The following is a 16,634-nucleotide window of genomic DNA, read 5'->3' as shown; positions in this document are numbered from 1 at the left end:
GGAGAAGGGTTCCCCTTTCTCCACAACCTCTCCAGCATGTGTTGTCCATTGAGTTTCCAGAAGATCTTTTATTGTAGAGGATTGTTTTAGCAATTCTCGGTTTCTTGTTATTCCATACGAAGTTGAGAATTTTTCTTTCCAGGTCTGTAAAGAATTGTGTTGGCAATTTGATGGGAATTGCATTAAATCTGTAGATTGCTTTTGGTAAGATGGCCATTTTTACTATGTTAATCCTGCCAAGCCATGATCATGGGAGATCTTTCCATCTTCTCATATCTTCCTCTAATTCTTTCTTCAGAGACTTGAAATTTTTTTCATACAAGTCTTTGACTTGCTTGGTTAGGGTTACACCAAGGTACTTTATGTCATTTGTGGCTATTGTGAATGGTGTTGTTTCTCTAATTTCTTTCTCAGCCCTTTTGTCTTTTGTATACAGGAGTGCTACTGATTTTTTGGAGTTAATTTTGTATCCGGCCACTTTGCTGAAGGTGTTTATCAGCCGTAAGAGTTCCCTGGTAGAGTTTTTGGGGTCACTCATATATACTATCATATCATCTGCAAATAGTGATAATTTGACTTCTTCCTTTCCCATCTGTATCCCCTTGATCTCCTTCAACTGTCTTATTGCTCTAGCAAGGACTTCCAGAACTATGTTGAAGAGATTTGGAGAGAGTGGGCAGCCTTGTCTTGTTCCTGATTTCAGTGGGATTGCTTTAAGTTTCTCTCCATTCAGTTTGATGTTGGCTATAGGCTTGCTGTATATCGCCTTTACTATGTTTAGATATGTGCCTTGTATCCCTGATCTCTCCAGTACTTTAAACATGAATGGATGTTGGATTTTGTCAAATGCTTTTTCAGCATCTAGGGAGATTATCATGTGGTTTTTTTCTTTCAGTTTGTTAATATGTTGGATCACATTGATGGATTTCTGTATATTGAACCACCCCTGCATACCTGGGATGAAGCCTACTTGGTCATAGTGGATAATATCTTTGATGTGTTCTTGGATTCGGTTTGCAAGTATTTTGTCAAGTATTTTTGCATCAATGTTCATAAGGGAGATTGGCCTGAAGTTCTCTTTTTTTGGTAGGTCTTTGTGAGGTTTAGGTACCAAGGTGATTGTGGCTTCATAGAATGAGTTTGGTAATGTTCCTTCTGTTTCTATTTTGTGGAATAGTTTGAAGAGAACTGGAGTTAGCTCTTCGTTGAAGGTTTGGTAGAATTCTGCGCTGAAGCCATCTGGTCCTGGGCTTTTTTTGGATGGGAGACTTTTGATGACTGCTTCTATTTCTTTGGGGGATATAGGACTATTTAATTGATTTACCTGGTCCTGATTCAGCTTTGGTAAGTCAAATCGATCAATCATTTCATTTAGATTTTCAAATTTTGTTGAGTATAGACTTTTGAAGTAAGTCCTAATGATTGTTTGGATTTCCTCAGTGTCTGTAGTTATGTCCCCCTTTTCATTTCTGATTTTGTTGATTTGGGTGGTGTCTCTCTGCCTTTTAGTTAGCTTGGCTAAGGGTTTGTCGATCTTGTTGATTTTCTCAAAGAACCAGCTCTTGGTTTCATTGATTCTTTGAATTGTTTTATTTGTTTCTAATTGATTGATTTCAGCCCTGAGTTTGATTTTTTCCAGCCATCTACTCCTTTTTGTTGTGTCTGCTTCTTCTTTTTCTAGGGTTTTTAAGTGGGCCATTAAGTTGCTTGAATGAGCTGTCTCGAATTTCTTCTTGAAGGCACTTAGTGCTATGAAGTTTCCTCTTAGCACTGCTTTCATTGTGTCCCACAAGTTTGGGTCTTCATTTTCATTGAGTTCTAGAAAGGCTTTAATTTCTTTCTTTATTTCTTCCCTGACCCAGCTGTCATTTAGTAACAAGTTGTTCAGTTTCCATGTGTATGTAGGCTTTTTGCTATTTCTGTTGTTGAAGTCCAGCTTTATTCCATGGTGATCAGACAGGATACAAGGGATTATTTCAGTTTTCTTGTATCTGTTGAGGCTTGCTTTGTGTCCAACTATGTGGTCTATTTTGGAGAAGGTTCCATGAGGTGCTGAGAAGAAGGTAAATTCTTTTGTGTTTGGGTGTAAAGTTCTGTAAATGTCTGTGAGGTCCATTTGATTCATGACCTCTGTCAGAGATATTGTTTCTTTGTTTAATTTCTGTTTTGTTGACCTGTCCTTTTTTGAGAGTGGGGTGTTGAAGTCTCCCACTATTAATGTGTGGGGATCTATATGTGGTTTAAGTTTTATCAATGTTTCTTTTACAAATGTGGGTGCTCTTGTATTTGGGGCATAGATGTTCAGGATTTTGATGTCTTCCTGGTGGAATTTTCCCTTGATGAGTATGAAGTGTCTTTCCTCATCTCTTTTTATTAATTTTGGTTGAAAGTCTATTTTATCAGATATTAGAATGGCTACTCCTGCTTTTTTCTTGGGTCCATTTGCTTGGAAAGTCGTCTTCCAAGCTTTTACCCTCAGGTAATGTCTATCTTTGTGCCTTAGGTGTGTTTCTTGTATGCAACAGATTGCTCGGTTTTGTTCACGTATCCATTCTGTTAATCTGTGTCTTTTTACTGGAGAGTTGAGTCCATTGATGTTGAGAGAGATTAATGACCAGTGGCTGTTAGATCCTTTGATTTTGATGTTGGCTGTGTTCATAAGGTTGTGTGCTTGGTTGCTTTTTGTTTTGCTGTAGTAAGGTTAATCATTTCCTGTGTTTTCTTGAAAGTAGCTAATTTTCTTGGGTTGAATTTTCCCTTCCAGTGTCTTCTGTAATGGTGGATTTGTGTGTAGGTATTGCTGAAATTTGTTTTTGTCATTGAATATCTTGTTTTCTCCGTCTATGAGGACTGAGAGTTTTGCAGGGTATAGTAGCCTGGGCTGACATCTGTGTTCTCTTAGGGTCTGCATGATATCTGTCCAGGCCCTTCTGGCTTTCATAGTTTCTGTTGAAAAGTCAGGTGTGATTCTAATGGGTTTGCTGTTATATGTTACTTGGCCTTTTTCCCTTGCAGCTTTTAGTATTTTTTCTTTGTTCTGTGTACTTACGGTTTTGATTATTATGTGGCGGAAGGATTTTCTTTTCTGGTCAAATTTGTTGGGTGTTCTGTAGGCCTCATGTATCCTTATTGGCTTCTCCTTTAACTTGGGGAAATTTTCTTCAATGATTTTGTTGAAAATATTTTCTGGGCCTTGGAGAAGGGAGTCTTCTTTTTCCTCTATTCCTATTATTCTTAGGTTTTGTCTTTTCATATTGTCTTGGATTTCTTGTACGGTCTGTGTCAGGAATTTTTTGGATTTAACATTTTCTTTGACAGATACATCGATTTCTTCCATTGTATCTTCTACACCTGAGATTCTTTCTTCCATTTCTTGTATTCTGTTGGTTATGCTTACCTCTGTAGTTCCTGTTTTCTTCCCTAAATTCTTCCTCTCCATTATTTCCTCCATTTGTGTTTTCTTTAATTTTTCTAGTTCTATCTTCAGGTCTTGAGTTGTTTTGTTTACTTCCTTCACCTGTCTGCTTGTATTTTCCTCTTTTTCTTATAGTTCCTTCAACTCTGTCTCTTTTATTTCTTTCAGTGATTTAATTATTTCTTTTCTGAAGGTCACAAGCTGTTTGGCTGCATCTTCCTGTATTTCTTCACGGATGGCCCTAATCTGCTTGTCTTTATCTTCCTCCATTTCTTTACGGATAGCCATGATCTGTTTGGTTTTATCTTCCTCTAATTCTTTATTTATTTCATTTGTTTCCTCTATTATCCTCTTCATCAGCATAGATGTAAGGTCATCTTCTTGATTTTCTATTATGCTGCATTGTTCAGGGCTGTTCGCCCCTTGGATGGCTGGGTTCTGGAGATGCCATATTGCTCTGTCTTTTGTTGGTTGAGCCTTTACGCTGACCTCTACCCTTTGGGCTGATTTAGGTGTTGGCTGTTAGTTTCTGTGCTTCCTGGAGTCCTGAGGTAGGGAGTGTCCCCTTGGTCGGAAGATGATTTTTCCTGAAGGAGTCCTTCTCTGCTTTTTGGTTATGGTCACTGTATGGCCAGTGTTTCTCAGGAGTTGCCACTGCTCACCTCAGGTTTATAGCCCTGAGTAGTAGCTGTGGTCTATGTTAGGCAGTGGGGGGATCTCCTCTTACCCATAGAATTTCTCAAGACAGCTGCCCCACTGCTGGGTTTCTTGTTATAAATTTAGTGTGCTGCTGCTCACTAAATTTCCGTGTACAGTCCTCTTGAAGAAACTGCTGATTCCCTAGCTGTGGGGTTTTCTTCCAACAGGGAAACTCAGTCTGTTATCCTGGGACATACAGTTCTGTCCGGGAAAGTGGGAGGTGCACTCAGCAAATCTCTGGGCCAGAGGCTGATTGCTCTGCTCTGGACCTGGAGAATGTGCACCTAGGTTGAGTTGGCACCTGGGGGCACTGCTCTGGTCTGGAGGCTGGGTGCCTCAGTCTGGACCAGAAGCTGTATGTCTCTGTCTGGGATGGCGGCCGCAGGCACTACTCTGGTCCAGACGCTGTGGGTGCAGCCCTCTTGAAGGACCAGGGATTCCCACAGTTTTGACAGTCTAGCTAGGGATAACTGGTTGATCCTTGGCACAGTATCTGAGGGCTGCTGTAATGGCTCTCTGGCTTTTGTAGGTCTGAGGATGCAGCTGTGTGTCCCAGTGCCCTAGGGGAACTCAATAATGGCGGCAGAGCACAGCGTTCCTGCCTGCACTAGAGTCTGCGTGAGTCCAGGAAGTGTTTTGGTGCTGGGTGTCCTAAGCGTTAGAGCTGCTGACCCCCTCCGCTGGGGGTTTCCTCCTGCCAGAGGCTCGCAGTCTGGTGCCCTGGGGCCCACAGTTCTATCTGAGGTGGCGAATCACGCATGCAGACTGGGCTCCATGCAGGCACCTGTGTCCCGGTTCTGGGTCCGGGCTGGCTCTTGGGGCACCCGCGGAACTCGAGTCTTTTCCAGGGGATGTCTGGTTAACCTGAGGTCGGTCCCAATCGTTTCCCGCTCCGTGGTGTTATCTCTTGATTGGGAAATCCAGTCTATGGTGTTGTGGGCCCACAGTTCAGTCTGGGACCGTGACCAGATCACGCTGGCGTGTAGCTCTGGCCTGGCAACCAAGTGCCTGGCGGAACCAGGATCTCTTCCTCGGTTTAGCCGGGTGAGTTAAAGCTGATTGAATCCCCCACCGTGGGGTATCCTCTCACCTGTGAAACACAATCACTTGTGTTTTATGGCCGCGAGTTCTGATTGCTGGTCACTGTGCCAATCCTGCTGTGCTGCTCCTCAGAATGATAGTCCTCCCAGCGCCGCCATCTTGCCCCGACAGTTACTATTATTGTTTGATATTCCCACTGTAGTGAGTAGGTAGACACTTCCCCATGCTGCTTCCCATCTCATTACAAATCTGAGATATTTACCTTCGAAGGATCATCACCAAAAATAAGCTGAATATTTAAAGACTTTGAAAAGATGGCGTGTATTCAGATTTCATGATCTCTGTTTCAAATGTTGTGGAAAGCAAAACAGTGGAAGCCAAAATTTCTATCAGAAGCAAAGGAGAGCTTGAGAGATAGAAGGGGTGAGAAGTAGTGCTTGGTCCAGAGGACACTGGGATTCCAACAACAACAACTTGGAGCAGCACTGGTTAGAGCTATATGGAGATTTTCAAATTAAAGATCTCCAGGCAGAAGAGAAGGAGAAAAATGAAGTAGGATTCTGGCTTGTTTCCTTCTCATTACCACTTACCCATTGAGAATGGTAGAAAAGATTCTCTCTTCTTAAACTTTCCGTTCTCCAAAAAATGCTCTGGATTGAAGGTTTCTGGAGTGTCCCACTCTTTGGGATCCCTGTGCAGAGCAGTCAAATTGGTCAGGACCATGGTACCCTAAGAAGAAAGAAAAGTATTAAGGGTTGATGCATACAACAGACCCAGACAAGCCATGGGGGTTCCCATCATTCCATTTGTGTCCATACCCTCAGCTCTCCATGAAACACCATCTTTAGTTCAGATCAATAATGGATTGTGTGTTCTTAGAATATTCCATGGCTGTTAGAGTTCTCTTTATTACAAAATGTTGGTCTGTGGGAAGAGGTCAGCATGTGATAGTGAGAATACATATGAACATCCATGGGAAGATAATGGGACATCTTGTAAATAACCATCAACACAGCTGCTTTCTACAGCGAGGATTATGGAAGGTCTGCAAAAGACAATGTTGGGTCTTCCATCCCTGCTTCCCTCTTCTCAGGCCTCAGTACTGAGCTTCTGAGCCCAGTCCATCAGCAGGATAGGAACAAATCAAGCATGCAGAGTAAGCAATCCATCAGGCTTGCCGGCGTGGAGCCTGGACTATCCAGAACGTGCCTTTACCGCATATGACTCACGCGTCCATTCTATCACCTGAACCATTTTCTCATTCTCTCCAATTTGGCATGTCTGTTACTTTTTCCTACCTTAGTGCAGGCTGCCCTCTTGCACTCTTTGAGTCACGTCTGCTCCACAGCTGTACTGTAGAGCAACAGTAATAAAAAACTGCACGGTACTGGCGTAGAAACAGAATGGTGGATCAATGGAACTGAATAGAAGACCTAGAAATAAACGCACACACTTATGGACACCTGATTTTTGACAAAGATGCCAAAACCATACAATGGAAAAAAGATAGCATCTTCTCTTTCTTCTATTTCTGTTAGTCTTAGTGTCTTCTTTTCATGATGTCATTGATTTCATGGATGTTTTGTGTCAGGAATTTTTTTTTATTTAATATTTTCTTTGATGGATGCATCAATTTCTTCCATTGTGTCTTCTACACCTGAGATTCTTTCCTCCATCTCTTGTATTCTGTTATTGATGCATACCTCTGTAGTTCTTCTTTTCTTCCCTAAGTGCTCTCGCCAAGATTTCTTTAGTTTGTGTTTTCTTTGCTGGTTTCATTTCTATCTTCAGATCTTAAACTGTTTTATTGATTTCCTTCACCTGTTTGTATTTTCCTGCCTTTCATTAAACGATTTGTTCAGTTCCTTCACCTGTTTGTTTGAAATTTCCTGTATTTCTTTCAGTGATTTAAGTATTTCCTTTGTAAAGACCTCAATTTGTTTGACTGTATCATCTTGTATTTCTTTATGGATTTTACTCGTTTCTTTCATTATTATCTTTATAAGCATAGATTTAAGTTCATCTTGTGTTTCAGTTGTGTCAGGATATTCAGGGCTGCTTTTCTGAGATAACTGGGTTTGGGGGAGGCCGTATTGTTTTGGCTTGTGCTGATTGGTTTTATGCTGAACTTTACCCATCTGGTTGTTTTGGTGTATACTGTTAGATCTTGTTGCCTACTGGATGTGGGAAGAGCCCTGGGAAGGAAGCTGGACGTTCCTGCAGGAACCCTTCTTAGAGTGGTGAGCATGATCTCAGACTGGCGGGTGGGTCTCAGGGAATTGCTGGTGGGTCTCCTTAGATGTTTCCTTCTGGGGATCAAGTGGATTCCTCAGGAAATCAGGGATCCTCCTTTCACTAAGGGAAGTCCTGGAGTTAGCTGCCCCACTACTAGCTTTCTTGCTCTGAGGTTAGTGAGCCCAGGCACTGTGCTCAGACACTGTACTTTCTGGGTGCAGCCTTTTTAGAGAGCCTGTAAGCTCAGAGGTCCTGTTGGTCTCCTTCGGGACATGAGTTGGGCCTTGCAGCAGTGTCTGGTGTTGCTTTCAGGAGGCCTGTGGTTGGGGCCGTGTGCCCGGGGTGGTAAGAATAAACCTTGAGTTTGGAGCTGAGTGCACCCAGTACCAGAAGGTATCCTCTCCATGGGACAGTGAGAGTGGTCACCTGAGTTTGGATCCTGGAGTCGTTGGTACTTGAAGATGTCCACAGGAAGGGGAGAGTGGACCCCAAGTTTGGAGCCACTTGACCCCTGTACCAAAAGGCATCCACTTCAGTGGACAGTGAGAGTAGGTGCCTGAGATTGGAGCCCCTGATACTGAGAAGGTGTCTGCTGGACGGTGAGAGTGGTTGCCCAGTTTGGAGTCTTGTCCCTGGTCCCAGAAAGTATCCACAGAGGGTGGGACTGGTTGAGTTGCCCCGGGCTATGGCTGTGTCAGGCAAAAGCCAGCCTGGGAACTTTTCTGGGGAAGAGCTGGGTAGCCTGAAGTTGGACTCTCGAGTTTCCCCGTGGGATCTCCTCTCACCTGAGAAACACAGATGTTGGCTATGGGAGTCCACAGTATGGTCTGTAGGTCGTTCTGCTCTCACTGCTAAGCTGCTGTTCAGAGTCTCTGTGTGGTTGGTGCCGCCATCTTGGATTGTTTCTGTTCACCACTCTTATTCTGTTAACATCCTCTATTTTTCTGACTTACTTTTTTTTTTAATATCAAACACAGGGAAATTCCATGTGCTGGTATATGCTGAGTCTCCAGCTGCACTTGTAACAGCGGTTCATTTGCCTGTAATTTTTCCTTAGTTAAGGGTCATTGATCTCCCCGTATAGGCTTGTCTACCAACCATTTTAACGTCAGGACTGTTGGTATTTCAGCAGTCTCCTCCTGCCTCCCTTAGTAAATCTGGAACTTCAATTCCTGTAATTTCCCTCTATGGACAATTGGCATAGCCTGCGATTGTTTTTTGACGACATATATCTTATACCTTCCCCAGGAGCATGTCATTTCATCCCTAATTTCATCATGAACTGTTTCTGGGACTGCAGGAATAGTCTGAGTGCCCCTTGTAGTAAAATATTCCTCCACTATAAGTTCACTGTATGTCAGCCAGGTACGTTCTTAATCTTATTTGACCTTTCAGTCTCACACATTTAACCCAACACACATTTTGCTTTATCTGAGACGATGTCCCAATTCCTAAAAAATTGTATATAAATCCTTTGAAGTGACCATTCTGAATTCCAATATTTTTGGGAAATGATAGCTACATCAGCTTCTGTATCCAGCAAACCTTCTATTTCAACACTATTTATTTATAATTTTAATTTTGACCTGACCATTATTTGATACACATTTTATAGTACTCCCAAACCCTCCTGTTTTTCTACTGGAGTGACTTTGCTTTTGATGTAGGGAACCAGTAGCTGCTGAGCTATCCTAGCACTTGCATTAATTTGCATGTCTCTCTCTTTTACATAGGCTATACTTTTAATTTATCCTTTGAAACCCCTATTTATAATTCTTGATGTACAATGAATCCTTGGGAAGCCAATCCACTCCTTCTCCAAGATCATCCCTACTGTCCTCGAGGGCAGAAGATGATAAACTCCAATAGTTATTTTGTGACACTGAATTTTTTGCGGATAGGATAAGAGGTATACCTCTACCTAAGCCTAGAACAGCACTCCCTACTGTAGTGTGTGTGAGACCAGCAATACTTAGTTGTGGTTTTTCTTTCTGCTTGTTATTTTCTGATGACAGGAGGGAAACAGCTCATAGTTTATGCTGCAGAGCCTTGAGCTGGTCCCCCAAAGCCTTTTCCTGATTATACAAAGTCACCTTGGGCCTACACTCATTGGCCCAGTGGTATCCCTTGCCTGCATACCCCGGGAATCCTAAGCGTTCTTTCTGTTTGATATTTAGGAACACCATTTCCTAAGAAAGGCTCATTCACTTTTCTGGAAGAAAGTAGCATATTTTTCACAATGAATACACAGGCCATTTTGAGATCTGAGCCCTTTAGCAACTTGGTCATAGTTTCCTTTCAAATGAATAAATTTACTACAATTAAAGCACCAGGCATTTTGATATCGGAGACCTTTAGCAATAGCTTGTCCTATGATATTAGCATCGTACTTATGAGATCCAAATCAGTTGTGTCCGTTATCTACTCGTCCATTGATGCTCCCTGTACCTTTAACAGACTAATGACTTTTATATTTGGTATTTGTGTTCTCAAATGTAAGGGGCTCTATCTGCCTCTGGTCAGGGCCTGGTGCAGCTTTATTTGTAGCTGAAATCAATCTTTGCAAAATTTAGAGACTTGTATAATCTTAGCTATTTAGAGACTTGCATAATATTTAGACACTTGTATAATCTCATTAAATGAGGTGGACCTTTCATTGGACTCAACTTTCCCCAAGCTCTTAAAGCCACTAAGCAATGTTATTCTATAACGGGGCCATCAAATCAAATCTGTTCTTATAGATCAGAGTTCCACTCTTCACTCGGCAACTTATCTTTGACAATATTCATTTCCTTTGTTCTATTTCACTGTTCAATATTTGCAGCTTCTTCCCTCCACTATGTTAACCGTCGTGACTGCTGACAGGCCCCTAGCACAGCTGTTACCAACCCCTTCTAGTCTTGGGGAATAATTCTATTTTGAGTAACCAAGTTACTTAAAATTGTTTTACATAAAGTGAGTATATTCCATAGGAAATCATAGCCTCTTTAAACACACCTCAACCCTATCATTTCATCATAAACATGATCCATATCATTAGCAGGCATGTGCCGCATGATTACTGCAAAAACCTATAGAGATTTTGCAATCCCAGGCCACCTCTCCTGTATCTCTGGCAGCACAGTTGGTTCAAGATTAACTCTTTCTTTTGAAAGGGCTATTTCAGCTTTTCTTTGATTCTTTTGCCCTGCATAGCAGCCCCTCACCTCCCCCACTGCACACCTAGTTTCTTGTCCCATGCAGGGGCTGTAGAGATTGGAAAATGAGTGTTTGGTGTTAGATGGGCCTTCTAGCACAGTTTGTTTCCCTCGTGGGATAACTCCTGTTACCTTGCTCAGTCACTTGGTCTGAGCCTTTTATTACCGCCTTTCTGGTGCTACTCACTTTTCAAGTGCTTCCATCTACAGCTACATTTTCCCAGTTGTACAGCCAACTCTGCAACCCTTTCAGAAATGAGAGAGTAGAGTTACCCTTTTCATTTTCCCATTTCAGCCATTTCTGTTTCTTAGATCCCTCCATTTCCACTCACGATTTTTTCCACTTGTTCAGCCATTTCCTTGACCTTTTTTTTTTTTTGAAACAGAATATTGGAAGAAGAAAAAGAAAAAGAAAAAGAAAAAAATGGCCTAGCAGTAGCAGCAACAATAAACTTTTTGTTGATGTCTTGAAACAAGATATCCATCCTTGTTTCTTTTGCCATTTCTTCTATGTCATTAGAAATCAGATTTCCCATTCTGCCTAGTCACATGTCTGGGCGCCACTTGTATCTGGACTTTTGGCTACACTATGGGTGCCTTTTCCTATCACACTTCTCCATACTTATTCTACCTTTCCAACTCCCTCAAAATAGGTAGGAAAGAAAGAAGGCTAGAAGGGAAAGGGGGCAACAATATTGTTTGACTACTTCTTGGTGATTAAAGCCAGTGAGTTCCTCAGAGCAAGTTCGATTTTTGCAATCAGAATGTCTAATTTCTCCTTCTCCTCCTGTTGTACATGACCGTTTGAGAAACTACAATAAACTGCAACAACCAGCAAACCAGCAGCAACAATAACAGGGGCAGCATCAGTAGCAACTCCTTTCAGTGCTATAGCATTTACACACACTCTGAAGAGTTCCCAGAACTCCAAATATAAATCATCTGCAGCTAGCAAAATCATTCCCCTGACAATTAAAAAAAAATCATAGTGAGCTGCTGTGGGCAATCTGAAGAAACCCCCATATCCCAAAAGTTGGGCTGAAACAAAAACATATTCCTGTAACATTTCTGGGTAAACCAAAATTCTCGCTACAGGTGTGTAAAAAATAAAAATTATAAAAAAATAAAATTATTTGGAGTGGAAATCTCTACACGTATGACCTCTCTTTCTGTAAGGACTCCACATGATCCTGTGCCGTGGGTTTCACTGCATCATACCAATGTAGAAGTTAACCCTATGGGAAAGTAACAATTTTTTTGTAGTGTCGCACCATAGGCAGAGATGTATCCACTTCAGGAGCTAAGTCCAGGTGAGGTCATAGCTCTTTGCCTCCCTCGCATATTATGCAGTTAGATCTTCAGTGTCTAGAACCACTCTTAGAGTTGACGTTGATGATCCATGTCAGAAGACATATGTTGAAGTAGTCTGTTTTCTGGGGCTAAATGCAGGACTTTATGTGTTCCTAGGGTAGATTCTTAAGATCTCAACTTTGAAGACTCTCCTAGAGAATACATTTTAAGGATCTTGCCACAGAGGCTACGTCTGGTAGTTAATCTTGATTCTGGACTCTTATAATAGATAATCGTCTAGGAGATTACAACTGAATACTACTGATAGTAAGTGTGAGGATATTTTCAGAGAGCATTATCTAATGGCAGTAGACTTTTTCTGTGTGGCATCATCCTCCATGCTGAAGAACTGAGTGAAATATAAAGAGTGGGGAGGTAGTCTGCTGCAGGCTTCCCTTCTTCTTCCTGGCCACTGACATGAAGATTAATCTGCTCTGCCTACCCCTTGTTACATGCTGAATTGCAACCTGGGGCCTTTATCTTGTGACTGCCAAGAAATGTCTGATTTTGTTCAATATACAGTATCCAGAAAAGTATGTAAGGGATGATAATTGTGCCTTGAACAGAAAGAGTGTGGTATGGTCCTGAGAGCTCTCTGCAGAATTCCTGAGTAGATCCTAAGCTGAGGTCTGCATATGATGTGTGAACAGAAGGAATGTAGGAGGGATCTATGAAGAAAAGTATAAGGGAGATCTTTCAATGTTTAACACAGTAAGTACTGGGCAGTACAAACAGTGAGAACAGGTTTAGTTTCAGATCCCAACTCTTTTGACATTGTATATTGTAGTAGAGAGGGCTTATGTGAGCTTATTTTTACAGAGTCTCAGTGTTCTAATGTATGAAATGGGCATCAATACTGACAGGAAATCAATGGCAGGCTCTTTGACCTCCCCACCCCCCAAGGGAGGAACAGTCCTGCTAGGCCACAGAGGAGGACTTTGTAGCCAGTCCTGAAGATACCCAATAAAACAGGGTCAGATGAAAGGGGAGGAGTTCCTCCATTATCAGTGGACTTTGAAAGGGGCAGGGAGAAGCTGAGGGAGGGAGGGTGGGATTGGGAGGGAATAAGGGAGCAGGATACAGCTGGGATACAGAGTTAATAAAATGTAACTAATAATAATAAACAATAAAAAAAGAAAAAAAAACGAAAAGGGGATTAAGGCATTTTGAAACAAGCACCTTTATCATGTTTGCTTGGCAGCTATATACTTTTTCTCTTCTTTTCTTATAATTAATATTTTACTTTGGACTAGTTTTCTTTGTGAGATAGAAAGTTATAAACTATAGGAAAGTTGTAAACTTGGAAAACACCTCAGAGCACACATATGGCAATAACAAAAGAATGCAGAGTCCTGTGAGTCCACATTAGCACAGGAACATGCAAGGATGTAATTAGCAAATAAATCCAACTTTGAACAAATTTCAGCAAGGAAACTTCCTTTCTCTGTTCCTCACAGTACATGTAAATATCATTTACAGACATTGGAAAAAGGCTTACATTTTGTTATAAATAATATCTGATATGTGTGTGTGTTATTTTTATTTTTATGTTTGGGTTCTTCATATAATGCCATGGTTGGACTGTAGGTCAGAAGCTGAGAGTGCCAAGTTACCTTCGGCAGGTGGTACCCAGCCAATGTGCTATCAGCGGTTACTTCTCTGGGAACATTCAAGGGGATGATGTTGCCCATTCTCAGCACCTCATGGATGACAGCATTGGTGTAGGGCATGGACTCTCGGTCGTCTGTGCTTGGCTGCCTGTCATGGCCAATCACTCTATCAATCTCAGACTGTACTTTCTCTGCAAGAAAACAGGGGGCTCTGTTAGCTTCAGTGTTTACTGCTTTCTTCTGAAGACAGAGAAGCTGTCTCCAAGCCTTTACCTTTCTACATTTCACCCAGTGTTCTGTTTACAAAGAAACACCATGTTCCTCATCTCCTCAAAAATCTGTTTTGAAAAATTGTCTGTAATTTTCCTTGTGCTTATAGCATAACCATAGCTCTCCAAGTATCCTGAACTGAATAGCTGTGATCAGTATAACTAAGCTCATAGAAATACTCATTCAGGCTTCTGTAAATAAGTTCTCCTCACCTAATGGTTTAGAAAAAGTAAAAGCTTAATATTCAGAGTTTGAGAGTCTGGGATATCTACAATCAAGGCATCAGGAGACTTCTTATCTGATGAGGATTAATGTTTTGTTTCTAGATGGCAAAGCTTCTATGTGTCATAGTAACCTAAGAAGAAGGGACTCTCTTTGCTATATATATTATATATAATATATGAGAAACATATTAGAAATATATATTACATATACATTTTAAAGAAACATTTAGAAGATTTTCCATTTTTCTATTTGTATGTGCTTGCATGTTTCCAAATGAAAGAGTGACGTGCACAGGTCAACTTGTAGGAGTCAGTCGTCTTTTGTTGCCATCTGTGCTATAGGGATTGAACTCAGGCCGTCAGGCTTGCAGTCAGTGCCCTTACCAGCTGAACCATCTCAGTGGCCTGTCTGGTATCCCTTGTGAACTAATTCAGTTCACAGGGCCAAGTACCTCCTAACACCACTCCACCTGTAACTGGATTTCACAACATGAGTTTATAGAGAAAGTACAAACTTTCAGTGAACTGAATATCTGTAGATTGTGATTTCTTAAGGAGATATATCAGAGTGGAACGTATATTGCAAACTCATAGTGAACTCTTTTTGCTGCTGAAGCTACTTACATTCTTCGAGGCTCAGCAGATTCTTTGCCATTGTATGCTGGATGTATGTAAACCTGCTTTTAGGATTTGCAGTGGGTCTCAGTTAAGAGATTGCCTTGAGTCTCAGAAGAGACTTTGGATTGTTGAGTAGTATCGAGACTGTTAAAGGCTATGGGGCTTGTAAAGTTAGACTAAATGCAATTTGGATCATAACATACCATGAGCCTGTAGAGACCAAGGCTCAAACGAAAAGGATTAAATGAAAAATGTAGAGCATATGCTGTAGTATTTAATCACTTTGTCCTAGTTAATGGTGCTGTTTGGGCATCCCTGGAACCTTTAGAAAGCAGCGCTTTGCTGGAGGAAGCTCGTGGATGTGGATGGGTATGAGAGTTTCTGTCCTTGCCCTACTTAAAGTTTTGTCTTTGCTTTGTGTTTGCAGTTGAGACCTGATGTCTCAGCTTTATGCTCATGATACCCACTGCATACTTTCTGCAGAGTTACAGATTCTGTCCAGATAACCCTCCAGTGTATAGATCGATTTTAGTTATGGTATTGTATCACAGAAACAAAAATGTAGGTACCACATGAATACATACATCTTTGCATCAATAAAAAGGTTGAACATGAAAGAAATCTCAGTAAATACAGTGATAGCTATGCAAGTATGAGTTTGATCCCTAGAATTCATGTAAAAAAATCCAGGTATGGTGACATGTGATTCTAATCCCACTGTAAAGGGGAGGCAGAGATAGGCAGATGCTTTTGCCCCCCTGGCCAGACAGTGTGTCTACTTGGTGAGTTCCAGACCAGTGAAAGGCCCTGTCTCAAACAGTGAATGGAGCCTGAGATGTGACCAATTTATCTTGACTACACGGGAGACATTGTGGTTACTATTATTATTTTTATCTTAGGGTAAAAATAATTGGCTTAACAGCCCAGATGCCCCTCAGTGGAGGAATGGATGCACAAATTGTGGTATATCTACACAATGAAAAATTACTCAGCAATAAAAAACAAGGAAATCCTGAAATTTGCAGGTAAATGGTGGGATCTGGAAAAGATCATCCTAAGTGAGCTATCCCAGAAGCAGAAAGATGCACATGGTATATACTCACTCATATAGACATATAATATAGGATAAACCTACTAAAATCTGTACACCTAAAGAAACTAATCAAGAGGGAGGACTCTTGCTAAAATGCTCAATTCCTATCCAGAAAGGCAAAGAGGCTGGACATCAGAAAAAGAAGAAAAGAGGGAACAAGCCAGGAGTCTGACATAGAGGACCTCTGAAAATCTCTGTCCTGCAGACTATCAATGTAGATATGAGACTTATGGGCAACCTTTGGGCAGAGTGCAGGAAATCTTAGGAAAGAAGTGGGAAATAGTAAGATCTGGAGAGGACAGGAACTCCATAAGGAGAGCAACAGAACCAAAAAAATCTGAGCACAGGGGTCTTTCCTGAGACTGCTATTCTAACCAGGGACTATGCATGGAGATAACCTAAGACCCCTGCACAGATGTAGCCCATGGCAGTTCAGTATCCAAGTGGGTTCCATTGTAATAGGAACAGGGACTGTCTCTGACATGAATTGATTGGCCTGCTCTTTAATTTCCTCCCCCTGAGGGGGAAGCAGCATTATCAGGCCACAGAAGAAGACAATGCAGCTACTCCTGATGAGACCTAATTGACTAGGATCAGAAGGAAGGAAAAGAAGTCCTCCCCTATCAGTGGACTTGGGGAGGGGCATGCATGCAGAGGGTGGAGGAAGGGAGGGATTGGGACTGGAGGAGGGAGGGAACCATGGGGGGATACAAAGTGTGTAAAGTGTAATTAATGAAGAAAAAGAAATCAAAAAATTATCAATGAAAAAAATAATTGGCTTGAATATGCTACAGTGACTTGATGCTTCACTCATATACAAAAGTTTGAAAAAATATTTCATGAAATAAAAAGTGTTACTTCCCATCTGATACAATCTTCAGT

General features: G+C 41.5%; 1 protein-coding gene across 1 annotated transcript in view; it reads right to left on the bottom strand.

The window, feature by feature from the left end:
* The window catches only part of LOC129685406 (cytochrome P450 2J4-like), a 45,057-nt gene that overhangs the window by 11,211 nt on the left and 17,212 nt on the right, over window positions 1–16,634 (bottom strand). The window contains exons 7-8 of the mRNA XM_055618950.1: window positions 13,551–13,738; window positions 5,746–5,884 (exon numbers count right to left, since the gene is read on the bottom strand). Coding sequence (XP_055474925.1) covers window positions 5,746–5,884; window positions 13,551–13,738 — 327 coding nt within the window. The remainder of the gene's footprint in view (window positions 1–5,745; window positions 5,885–13,550; window positions 13,739–16,634) is intronic.

The sequence above is a fragment of the Psammomys obesus genome, unplaced genomic scaffold (assembly GCF_907164565.1).
Source record: "Psammomys obesus unplaced genomic scaffold, mPsaObe1.curated_primary_1811, whole genome shotgun sequence".
Classification (NCBI taxonomy): Eukaryota; Metazoa; Chordata; class Mammalia; order Rodentia; family Muridae; genus Psammomys; species Psammomys obesus.
The sequence above is the reverse complement of the archived record's forward strand: the minus strand, read 5'-3'. Positions and strand labels throughout refer to the sequence as shown.